Source organism: Asterias amurensis, chromosome 17, assembly GCF_032118995.1.
Source record: "Asterias amurensis chromosome 17, ASM3211899v1".
In the NCBI taxonomy this organism is placed as follows: Eukaryota; Metazoa; Echinodermata; class Asteroidea; order Forcipulatida; family Asteriidae; genus Asterias; species Asterias amurensis.
This window is the reverse complement of record NC_092664.1, coordinates 17312789-17325788: the sequence shown is the minus strand read 5'-3', so window position 1 is coordinate 17325788 and position 13000 is coordinate 17312789. Positions and strand designations below refer to the sequence as shown.

Sequence of the window (13000 nt, the reverse complement as noted above, 5' to 3'; positions counted from 1 at the left end):
GTTCCTGGGAGTGATAGATCAACATTCCGTGTCATCACACAACTTCTTGCCCATGTTGGCCAACTTGGAGTACATTGTCATTGGTCTCTGCAAGTTCCTACACCCTATAAGGGTTATATGCAGCAAGCCACAGTTCAAAAGGTGGTACATAGTCTGGGGTCCTAGTCCACACTTGGAGAACCCATTTATTGTTGTTCCCTTTGCATTTCCCTGGCCTGAGTTCAGTCTGTAATAACGAGCCATGTTATCCGACGATGATCCGTACCTGACGGGAGTGACTCGCGAGGATTGATGGCGTTATTTTTTGCCGGTTCTGTAGGGGTTTTTCCACATGAAAATCGGAAGTGTAAAAGGTGAGTTGTGATTGACTTCTTCATTTACTGCTTGTGGTGTTTTCATGGAAATATCATAGCATATTTTTACATTTTTAGCGACTTTCCTGTCACTAGCGGTGGTTCAAAATTTAGGTATTAGCACACAAGAGTGGTTGGGGTTCAATTGTGTTTTTCGTTTTGGTGGGCGACAGCGTACACATTTCTAATCAGATCTCAAAACAGATTTTTCTTCTTTATTTTATCCATACGACATACGATACCATAGTTGCGTGAAGAACCAAGTGCGCACGCGCCAACTCAACGACGCCAGGTCGCCTATTGTTTGTGTAAGGTACGTGTGATTGTGAGGTGTCGTTAAACGACCGCGGTACCACGGGTTCGGCTTTCGAAGTCCCTTCGTTCGAGCTCCTTCTCTTCCTTCCTCTATCGTAATGACTAAACAAAACCGAATATTCAAGCCGATCACTCGTACTGAATGATCATGCAGAATATTCAAGCCGAGTATTCATGCCGAACATTCATGCCGATTATTCGAGCCGAATATGTATGCCTACGATTTAAATTGTTCATTCAACTTGATTTTCCAATTAAACATAACTACGATACATTAATGCCATTAATGTACTCAACATCGCAAATTAGTTGTTGCTCAGATTCTGAAACTCCCTTGACATCTACTTTTGCTTCACAATTTTCAATATACCCTTTTAATGAATATCATGAACATCAATATCATTTCTTATCATACCTTTTGAATTAATTTGGCATTACGTCAGCCAACGATGCAACGCGTGGTAAGGTTGCTTGTACATACCAAATCTAGGGGAGGAATCCGTATAAAGGCCTGACCAGGCTCTCTGCTTGACTCTTAATCTCTTCCGAGTTTGAAGAAAGCAGATGATTCGTCTTGTATAAAATCTTTATCACTACTGAATCTCAACTTGTGACTTTGTATTACTCCACACAATCTACCAGTAGTAAGTTTCCTGCACTTGGCCTTTTTCTGAAGTAAAACATTCTGGGTTCACTATGGAACAAGCTATCGTCGTGCAACCGTATGTAATGACGGCACAGGGTTCCGTTGGTATAGTTGGAAATCTTCTTGTGTGTTTGACAATTGCAAAAACTAAATCAATGCATAATGTAACGAACGGCCTTCTCTTCAACCTGGCTTCGGTAGACGCTTTCGTTTCACTCATGGCTTCCTTACAGCCATACCTAGGACATCATTTTAGTTCCAAAATCACTGCATATGGATACTGCACTCCATCATTCGTCTACAACTTCGTCTGCCTATTCATCATGGCATGGTTCGTGAGAAGTTTTTTTACTTGCTCAATACTGAGTCTGACTTTAGCAACATTGGAACGCTACATTGGGATCGTTCACCCATTCCAGCATTCAAGTTTCTTTACAAGAAGAAAGATCATTATTTTGCTGTGTTCCGTCTGGGTGGTTTCTTTTCTCACTGAGATACCGTTTACAGTAGCCTTTATCATCCTGTACGCATCCGATAACTGCACATTACCAACAAACGACAAGTACCCTGGTTTGCTTGTACAAGAAGTAGTGAAATCATTCGCGACGTTTGTATTGCCTTGCATTGTACTGGCTTTCATGTACATCAAGATCATGATCAATTTGAAGTCAGGAGCTCAACATCTTGAAGAGCAAGGAGTCCACGGGCCACCGCAAGAGCTGTATCGAGCTCACAAGAAAGTCACCCAAGCTCTAAGCTTCGTGATAGGAGCCTTCTTCATTCTCATTTTGCCAGGTCAAATCTTGAAGCTCGTTGTAGTTTACACTGGACAGTTTGGTGGTGATCTAGCATTATCAGCTTTTGTCGCTAGAGTCTCATCCACAGTGATAATGACGAACTCTGCCATAAATCCAATTGTGTATGGATTCAAATACACGCAGCTACGAAGAGCCTGTATTGCCATCATATGCCCTTGTAGTACACGCTGTAACAGGTCCAACCAAGTTCAACAAGACGTTCAAGTCACAACTTAAAATAAGTCGATTCAATGAACTGTACACGGAATATTCCTGTCCGAAAATTCTGAAATGGTCTCATAAATATTGTTGACATCGTATGGTTAAAGACAAGGTATACCTTTTGTTTTTAGAAGCGACTAATTGTTTTAATCATGAATAAAAAATAAAATGCTATTATGTTATAGTTTGAGAAACGTTCCAGCGGTACGCATCCTCGATTCAGATTTTGGATCATACAGACTGATATCTTCCTACGTAAACCAAAATACTTCGCAGTGAGATGTTTCTCAAAATGCCCTGTACTATCGAAAACTGCCGTATGCTTGATACCCAAAAATTGTATTGGCATTTACTTTTAGAGTTATTTCCAATGAAACGTCTTTCTTCCCTAAAGGGATTCGAAGTCATGGTAATATAAATAATATCGAAGTCTTATAGCGAACGTTTCTACCAAACAAGGTACTCAAGGCTCTAAGTATATTAATACAAACTTTCATACAGATAAGTTATTGCAGTGATGGATTCTCAAACCCAATTAGTTAGCACCTTATAAGGGTTTACAAGGTGCTACGGCGCATACAGCAGCCACAGCCAGGAACACCGGGGTGAACCCCTTCTCTTTTCGATAAGTGCACTGGGTTCTTTTGTATGCTTTACACATCACATTGGACCATTGGCTTGACGTCCCATCCGAAAGACGAAGCAATGCTTAAGTGTATTGCTTAAGGACACAAGTGTCACGGCTGGGGATTCGTACCCACACTCTGCTGATCAGAAACACCAGAGTTTGAAATCGTTGCTCTTAACGGCTCGGCCACGACACTGCCCTGTTGAAACATTGCCCCAAAAGTATCATTACATTTCTCACAGAAATCAAAATGATGAAGCTGTTTAGCAGAATAAAGCCAATAACAATATTAAAATGATTTTAACGTCAGTCGTCTATATATTTAATCTGTACTAGGTACCAACTAGGTACATCGTTAATGTCACCGTTTGACAGCAATACGATCTCATTTTTGTTCACTTTGTAAAACTTATTTGAATACTACTGTGATGCAAATTTGTTTATCTGCATTACTCAGTAAATAGTTTATACATCGTCAATACCAGCTGCTTTAAACTAGGTAAAAACTACTTATCACCACTGATACATAATTATCTGTACTAAATGAAAGATTGAACATAGAACAAGTTGTGTTGCAAACGGCTTATCAACCAAAATGGCCTCAGGGTATATGCAAACATAAAATAAAAAATAGTTAAATGATTTGACGTTTGACCTTCTTGATCTTGATATTTTTCACTGCACAAACCGCCTCAGATGTGGCTGTTGGCGTGCAGTCCTACATGTATTGCTAAATTGTTCCCTTTTTCTAGCATGATCTTAAGTTCTGGGAAATCTTGGGCCATTTTTGCATCTGGTGGTAATTTGTTCCATTTGGGGAAGTGCGTGGGTAGAGAGGTTGTTTGTAGCCGTCCTTGTTTGTTTGGAGAATTTGGAAATTTAGTTCGTGAGATGAGCGTGTGAGTTTTTGTATCAATCAATCATAAATAATTGGTGTAGCGCCTAATAAGATTGCTCAAAGGCGCTGAGGCACAGAAGAAATAAAAAGTCAACGTTTGACACACTATGCTGCTTTCCTTTTGACTCTCTCTTCCTCTTCCTCTTTCTATTAATGTATTCTCACTTCATTGCTTGTTACACTTATATCATACCTGTTTACGTTTGTTGTGTTGTCTCGTTGACTTTCCGGAAGACTTTGCGAGGCCCTGTCGACATCCCGGCCAGGATACTTCAGCCGAGTATTCACGCCGATCATTCGTGCAGCATAATCTTCCTAACATTTAAGCCGACCATTCCTAATGTACTCCCTAATCGCAAATGATTTGTTGCTCGGATTCTGAAACTCCCTTGACACCTACTTTTGTTTCACATGATTCAATATGCCTTTTTAATGAGTTTGATATTATTAGTTTGGTCGTCAATAAACGATGCAACGCGTGGTTATGTTACCAGTACATACCATTTCGATGGGAGGAATCTGTATAAAGGCCTGCCAGGCGCTCTGGTTGAGTCTCAATCTCAACAGAGTTTGAAGAAAGCAGATGTTTCATCTTGTTCCAATCTTTGTTAACACCAAATCTCAACCAGGGACTTCGTGTTACTCTACATAATCTACAAGCAGTTAGTTTACTTCATTTGGGCCTTTGTCTGAAGTTTAAATATCACAACAGAGTTGATTGTTACTTGTCACTATAGAAGAAATGAATGCCAAGCTATCATCTGTAATGACGGCGCAGGGTTCCGTTGGTGTAATCGGGAATCTTCTAGTGTGTTTGACAATTGCAAAAACTAAATCAATGCATAATGTAACCAACTGCCTGCTCTTTAACTTGGCTTCGGTGGACGCCTGTGTTTCATTAATGGCCTTCTTGGAAAAAATTATTGGAGAACATTTCCTCTCCAAATTTATGATATTCGGATACTGCGCTCCATCATTCATCTACAACTTCGCGTGCCATTTCATCATCAAATGCTTCGAGAGAAGTTTTTTTACATGCTCAATACTGAGTCTGACTTTAGCAACATTGGAACGCTACATTGGGATCATTCACCCATTCCAGCATTCAAGTTTCTTTACAAGAAGAAAGATCATTATTTTGCTGTGTTCCGTTTGGGTGGTTTCTTTTCTCACTGAGATACCGATGACAGTAGCCTTTACCATCCTGTACGTATCCGGTAACTGCACAATACCAACAAACGACAAGTACCCAGGTTTGCTTGTACAAGAAGTAGTGAAATCATTCGCGACGTTTGTATTGCCTTGCATTGTACTGGCTTTCATGTACATCAAGATCATGATCAATTTGAAGTCAGGAGCTCGACATCTTGAAGAGCAAGGAGTCCAGGGGCCACCTCAAGAGCTGTATCGAGCTCACAAGAAAGTCACCCAAGCTCTCGGCTTTGTCGTAGCAGCCTTCTTCATTCTCATTCTGCCAGGTCAAATCTTGAAACTCACTATAACTTACACAAACACATTTGGTGGAAACTACGGTTTAGCAAGCTTTTGCGCTCGAATCTCTGCCATGGTGATAACGACGAACTCTGCCATAAATCCAATTGTATATGGATTCAAATACACACAGCTACGTAGAGCCTGTATTGCCATCATATGCCCTTGTAGTAAACGCTGTAACAGGTCCAACCAAGTTCAACAAGACGTCCAAGGCACAACTTAAAAATAGTCGATTCAAAGAGCTGTACACTGAATGTTTCTGCCACAAAGTTAATTCTGAAATGCTCTCATAGTAATTTTAAATCAAGGTTTGCATTTGGATTTTAGAAACGACTGATCGGTTAAATCATGTATAAATGTTGTAAACAGTAACCGTTTAACTTTCAACATTTATTTCATAATGTGTTTGTTCACAATTTAGAGATATCGCCGAAAGTCCGGAGTGAATATTTCCAGGTAGGTAAAATTTTCCTTATGTTATGTTAAGGAGAATGGACGAGAAAGTGTAGATTCGTGAATAGAATGTACGAGCCGAGGGCGAGTACATTGTATTCACGAATCTACACTTAAGAGTCTATTCCTTGACTTAAACTTCTTCCCCAATTGGTTATGTAACACAGTTTCAATGAACTGGATTTCTCACTAGTAACAACCCTAGTTAATCTATCTAATTCCGTAATAGACAGTTGGTCACATTTTATGATTGTTTTACAAAATATATAGGCATCTTTTAGTTCTTGCAATATTATCGAGTATAACGTCAGTTTGCTCAGCTAACAATAAACTAAAGTGATTTTTCATAGCTGGAAAATGTTATTGTAAATTGAAAGATAACGTATTTTCAGCTGTTCATGCTATCTTTCAGTTTGGAAAGACAATAATTTTCAAGTTGAACTATTTCCTTTATTTTATTTAATTTTCAGAGTTATTACCAAACGTATACCTTACTTATAAGGGTTCGAATTCTGGCAAGATAGACTGCCCTGTTGAAACATTGCCCCCGAAGTAGCATTAATTTTTCTCACAGAAATCAAATTGATGAAGCTGTTTATCAAAAGAAATACAGACTTATTGGTCAGCCATTACATCATTATGGATATGTTTTTGTAACGCTATTCATTGACATAGTTAATCTGCACTAGGTACCATTAAGGCACACCGTTATGTCAGCCATTTGACAGCAATACGATCTATTTTGTTCACTTTGTTGAAACTCAATTGAATATTACTACGATACAATTCTTTTTATCTGCATTTACTAAGCACACAGTTTACACATCGTCAAAACCAGCTACTTTAATGTCGGTAAAAACTAACTACCACCACTGATACAAGATTATCTGTACTCAGTAAAGTCTTCCCCAAAGGCTAAATGATAACACAAAAAACATAAACAGGTATAAGTGTCACAAGCAATCAAGTGAGAATACATGACTTAGAAAGAGGAAGAGAGTGTCCAAAGGAAAGCAGCAATAAGCAAAGGGGGTTAGCAATGCAAAGAGAGACAAAGACGGGGGAGGAAAAAGGGACTGGTTTGACCACAAGAAGATGGAAACACGAAAGACAATATCAAAATAATGTGGGAAGAGGGAAAAAAAGTTATTACTAATAAATGCGGCAGGGTAAACATTGGGACATCTATGTGTACAAAAATTGGGCAAACATAAAAGGTTTTTATAGCCGTTCCTTTTCTTGATGTTCAGACCACGGGGTTGAACGGTCTAAAGGCGCCTATTATCCACTGGTTCTCTCTATAGACGAAAAGTCTCTGTGTGTTTACCTAGTGCCTTATTTGCCCTGTACCATCATGTCAGAAGTAGAGTGATTGTGAAGATTGAATTGATGTCTTACAGCTGTATTCAGCTTTAAAGTGTTCAATGTTGATCTATGGCCGTAGAAACGCCTTTTCGGTGTAGTTCTGGTTGCAACCTTAGATTAATTAACAAGATATGAGATACATGAGATTAGTGAAGTCCATGACTGCTTTGTCTTATGGTTGGTACCATCGGTGTTGCTGGTGAAGGAGTCCGAGTCTCTGATGTGTTGTCTACAGACGATGCAGTTGGAAATGTTTGAACATTTGAAAGTACCCTGTGGTATATCGAGATTAACAGTATCAATAATGCGAGGGACGTCTGAGCAGATAATGAGATCCCTGAGATTGGGGGCTTGGTGGGGGGGGGGCATCTGTAGACATCTATGACCGGTTTTTTGATTGATTGATTGAGTTTATTCGTATAAAAAAATGAAAATACAAACACATTTAGATATGACAATACAATATGACGGACCAAAATAGAACACAAGAAAGAAAACAACACTACACACAGTTATCCAAGGATAACCTAAAAATCACAAACACAATTCTTGTCCAGGACGTTGATCTGAAAATTGAAGAATATGATGGTTAGAACTGGTCAATTTACGACGGGGGGGGGGGGGGGGGGAGTAAGAGGTGGAAAATAACAACAAAAGGAATGTTCGTCTTGGAACTCTGTCGTTGCGTTAATCTTCAAGAAAGTATACACTCCCTAAAGCAAGCTTTTACTTTCTGAAGCTATGACACCGATGGAACATTGAGTTTCGTAAGTTCCTGGGAGTGATAGATCAACATTCCGTGTCATCACACAACTTCTTGCCAATGTTGGGCAACTTGGAGTACATTGTCATTGGTCTCTGCAAGTACACCCTATATGGGTTATATGCTTCGCAGTGAGATGTTTCTCAAAATGCCCTGTACTATCGAAAACTGCCGTATGCTTGATACCAAAAATTGTACTGGCATTTACTTTTAGAGTTATTTCCAATGAAACGTCTTTCTTCCCTAAAGGGATTCGAAGTCATGGTAATATAAATAATATCGAAGTCTTATAGCGAACGTTTCTACCAAACAAGGTACTCAAGGCTCTAAGTATATTAATACAAACTTTCATACAGATAAGTTATTGCAGTGATGGATTCTCAAACCCAATTAGTTAGCACCTTATAAGGGTTTACAAGGTGCTACGGCGCATACAGCAGCCACAGCCAGGTACACCGGGGTGAACCCCTTCTCTTTTCGATAAGTGCACTGGGTTCTTTTACATGCTTTACACATCACATTGGACCATGGGCTTGACGTCCCATCCGAAGGACGAAGCAATGCTTAAGTGTATTGCTTAAGGACACAAGTGTCACGGCTGGGGATTCGTACCCACACTCTGCTGATCAGAAACACCAGAGTTTGAAATCGTTGCTATTAACGGCTCGGCCACGACACTGCCAAGAAACTGCCCTGTTGAAACATTGCCCCAAATGTAACATTACATTTCTCACAGAAATCAAAATGATGAAGCTGTTTAGCAGAATAAAGCCAATAACAATATTAAAATGATTTTAACGCCAGTCGTCTATATAGTTAATCTGCACTAGGTACCAACTAGGTACATCGTTAATGTCACCGTTTGACAGCAATACGATCTCATTTTTGTTCACTTTGTAACACTTATTTGAATACTACTGTAATGCAAATTTATTTATCTGAATTACTCAGTAAATAGTTTATACATCGTCAATACCAGCTGCTTTAAACTAGGTAAAAACTACTTATCACCACTGATACATAATTATCTGTACTAAATGAAAGATTGAACATAGAATAAGTTGTTGCAAACGGCTTATCAACCAAAATGGCCTCAGAGTATATGCAAACATAAAATAAAAAATAGTTAAATGATTTGACGTTTGACCTTCTTGATCTTGATATTTTTACTGCACAAACCGCCTCAGATGTGGCTGTTGGCGTGCAGTCCTACATGTATTGCTAAATTGTTCCCTTTTCTAGCATGATCTTAAGTTCTGGGAAATCTTGGGCCATTTTTGCTTCTCGTGGTAATTTGTTCCATTTGGGGAAGTGCGTGGGTAGAGAGGTTGTTTGTAGCCGTCCTTGTTTGTTTGGAGGATTTGGAAATTTAGTTCGTGAGATGAGCGTGTGAGTTTTTGTATCAATCAATCATAAATAATTGGTTTAGCGCCGAAAAAAAGATTGCTCAAAGGCGCTGAGGCACAGAAGAAATAAAAAGTCACCGATGGTGGCCTTCTGAAACAAGTGGGCTTTCAGAAGTGCCTTGAATGTGTCGAATGTTGTGTCCCTGGTGTGATTTGGAAGTTGATTTCAGAGCTTGGGTCCATTAACCGAGAAGGCTCTATCAGCAAAAGTGATGTGACTTGTTCTTGGCACTACAAAGTATGGTGAACATGAGCTATTTGATGACAAAAGAAGTCTCCGTTCAGCACCAACTTGCAGAATGTTCATGATGTAATGAGAGGCTTGTTGATGTAAGGCCTTGCACATGAGAACGATGACCTTGAAGTCGATCCTTTGTTGGATTGGGAGCCAGTGTAGTTTGATGAGTTCCGGGGTGATAGAGTCGAACTTGCGTTTCTTTGTGATGAGTCTAGCTGCAGTTCGTTAATCTATATTTAGCCTCCTTTTGAGATTTTGGCTTACTCCAATCAGTCGAGTCTTGAAGTGACCAAAGTGTGCACTGCAAGCTTGGTTGCGTCGACAGTCAGTAGTCTGCGGGCCCAGCCGATGTCAGTGATGTCAGTGAAGTTGGCAGCCTTGATGATGCTTGAAACTTGTGCGGACATGGTCATCGCATGGCCAAACATGACTCCAGGATCAAAAACAGCAGGGGACCAAGGATGACCCTTGTGGAACACCAGACATCAGCTCATGACGTTGCGAGAACTGATTGTTTATATGAAAACGTTGGGTTTTTCCAGACAGGTATGATGTGAACCACTTCAGTGGAACATCCTACACTCCCAGCAGTTCTTCCACCCGAGCTGGTAACACATTGTGGTCGATCATGCCAAAAGGTGTACTGAGGTCAAGCAGAACTAAAATGGTGATACCTTGGCATTTCCATGGTCTACATGATGTCGTTTATGAACCAGAGTGAGTGCTGTTTCGATGCTGTGAAAGCGCTTACATGCAGACTGCATAGGCTCATGAAGATGGTGATAACTCATGTAGTTGATCAGCTTGTGCGAGTGATGGATCAACATTCCGTGTCATCACACAACTTCTTGCCCATGTTGGCCAACTTGGAGTACATTGTCATTGGTCTCTGCAAGTTCCTACACCCTATATGTGTTATATGCAGCAAGCCACCGTTCAATAGGTGGTACATAGTCTGGGGTCCTAGTCCACACTTGGAGAACCCATTTCTTGTTGTTCCCTTTGCATTTCCCTGGCCTGAGTGCAGTCTGTTATAACGAGCCATGTTATCCGAGGATGATCCGTACCTGAAGGGAGTGACTCGCGAGGGTTGATTGAATTGTGGGTGTCAATCGGCAATGGGTGCAGTCTGTCTTGCTAGAGTTTTACTGGCTACAATGGAGTCGGGGAGAAGTAAGGCAACTTCTGCAAGATTTCAGACGCTGGGGGTATTGAAGGATGGCTATGGATAAGAAGACAATCTGGAGGTCATACCTGTCAAAGAGACGCACAGACAAAGTCACTCCATAGGTGCTACACCAATATGCTTAAAATGGCACTGGAACTGAGCTAAAAGACCCATCACTCGAAGTAGATCAGGTCCAAAGCATGGAGAACCAGCAATGGGAGGCCAGTTAAGAACATTGTGAAGACAACGAAAGATGATACAGGGATGGACACTACAGATGAACTAGCTGGCTGCATGAGGGATCGTGATGTTACTGCAATAACGTTTCTCGAACTGTGTTTCTGTCCGGGATTATTCTTCCTGAGTGAAATTATTCGATCAAGATATCGGTGATAACTATACAAAAAAACACATAACAAAACCGAATATTCAAGCCAAATATTCACGCCGATCGTTCGTACTGAATGATCATGCAGAATATTCAAGCCGAGTGTTCATGCCGAACATTCATGCCAAATAATCATGTCGAATATTCATGCCGATCATTCTTGCCGAAGATTCATGCCTATCATTCAAAATTGTTTCTTCAACTTGACTTAAAAAAAACCACTCCAAAAAACACAGTTAAGGTACATCAGTTGCATTAATGTACTCAAAGTCGCAAATTGTTTGTTGCTCGGACCCTGAAATTCCCTTGACACCAACTTACGTTTCACAAGTTCAACATTACTATTAAATCAGTTTGGTATCACGTCATCTAACGATGAAACACGTGGTTAGGTTGCTTGTACATGAGTCATGTAAGTCCCCTGGTACCGTCTTTAGCGAACATGCTTCAATATTGCTATTTATAAATTTGGTATTACTTTTACGTTAACCAACGATGCAACGTGTGGTGAGCATACCAGTACACACCATATCTAGGGGAGGAATCTGTATAAAGGCCCGATCAGGCTTTCTGGTTGACTCTCAATCTCAACAGAGTTTGAAGAAAGCAGTTGTTTTATCTTTTTTCAAATCTTCATCAAATAACTCAATCTTAACAGGGACTTATACTAATATTACTCCTGACAATCTACAAGCAGTTAGTTTCGTGCACTGGGCTATTGTCGGAAGTTTGCAACTCTATTGAAATTCACTATGGACCCAGCTACCATCGTCATACGATATGTAATGGAGTTATCGGGAATCTTCTAGTGTGTTTGACAATTGCAAAAACTAAATCAATGCATAATGTAACCAACTGCCTGCTTTTCAATCTGGCTTTCGCAGACGCCTGTGTTTCATTTATGGCTTGTTCGGAAACATCCATTGGCAATTATTTCGGTTCCAAAATGGGTGTGGTCGGTTACTGCATACCATCATACATCTACAACTTCACCAGCTTTTTCATCATCAAGTGCTTCGAGAGAAGTTTTTTTACATGCTCAATACTGAGTCTGACTTTAGCAACATTCGAACGCTACATTGGGATCATTCACCCATTCCAGCATTCGAGTTTCTTGACAAGAAGAAAAATCATTATTTTGCTGTGTTCCGTTTGGATCGCTCCATTTCTTGCTGAGATACCGTTTGTAGTAGCCTTCACAATGCTGTACGTATCCGATAACTGCACAATACCAACAAACGACAAGTACCCTGGTTTGCTCATACAAGAAGTAGTGAAAACAATCGCGACGTTTGTATTGCCTTGTATTGTACTGGCTTTCATGTACATCAAGATCATGATCAATTTGAAGTCAGGAGCTCGACATCTTGAAGAGCAAGGAGTCCATGGGCCACCTCAAGAGCTGTATCGAGCTCACAAGAAAGTCACCCAAGCTCTTAGCTTCGTGATAGGAGCCTTTTTCATTCTCATTCTACCAGGTCAAATCTTGAAGTTCGTTATAGTTTACACTGGACAGTTTGGTGGTGATATAACATTATCAGGTTTTGTCAATAAAGTCTCATCCACAGTGATAATGACGAACTCTGCCATAAATCCAATTGTATATGGATTCAAATACACGCAGCTACGTAGAGCCTGTATTGCCCTCATATGCCCATGTAGTACACGCTGTAACAGGTCCAACCAAGTTCAACAAGACGTCCAAGGCACAATTTTAAGATTTAAGTCAAAACGCTTCAAGGAAGTGTAAACAGAATGTTTCAAGAAGAACATTCTGAAATGATATCATAACTATTGTTTTTTTCATGGGGGGGGAAGGTTCGAATCCTGGTAAGATCAACACTGACAGCCTTGTAGGAACATTGC

At 40.2% G+C, this 13000-nt stretch overlaps 4 protein-coding genes across 6 annotated transcripts in view; 3 read left to right on the top strand and 1 right to left on the bottom strand.

Moving 5' to 3' along the window:
- LOC139949933 (epoxide hydrolase 1-like) overlaps window positions 1-13000 on the bottom strand; it is a 97415-nt gene that overhangs the window by 46729 nt on the left and 37686 nt on the right. The gene's annotated exons all lie outside the window — the stretch shown is intronic.
- On the top strand, window positions 1470-2348 carry LOC139949534 (neuromedin-U receptor 2-like). Its single transcript, XM_071947910.1, has one exon. The coding sequence runs from the start codon at window positions 1470-1472 to the stop codon at window positions 2346-2348; it is 879 nt and encodes a 292-aa protein (XP_071804011.1).
- On the top strand, window positions 4602-5576 carry LOC139949533 (neuromedin-U receptor 2-like). The gene has a single exon (XM_071947909.1). The coding sequence runs from the start codon at window positions 4602-4604 to the stop codon at window positions 5574-5576; it is 975 nt and encodes a 324-aa protein (XP_071804010.1).
- On the top strand, window positions 12081-12884 carry LOC139949532 (G-protein coupled receptor 15-like). Its single transcript, XM_071947907.1, has one exon. The coding sequence runs from the start codon at window positions 12081-12083 to the stop codon at window positions 12882-12884; it is 804 nt and encodes a 267-aa protein (XP_071804008.1).

Coding starts and splice junctions, on each gene's coding strand:
- LOC139949534 (XM_071947910.1), top strand. CDS start 1,470: ATGCATAATGTAACGAACGGCCTTCTCTTCAACCTGGCTTCGGTAGAC.
- LOC139949532 (XM_071947907.1), top strand. CDS start 12,081: ATGGGTGTGGTCGGTTACTGCATACCATCATACATCTACAACTTCACC.
- LOC139949533 (XM_071947909.1), top strand. CDS start 4,602: ATGAATGCCAAGCTATCATCTGTAATGACGGCGCAGGGTTCCGTTGGT.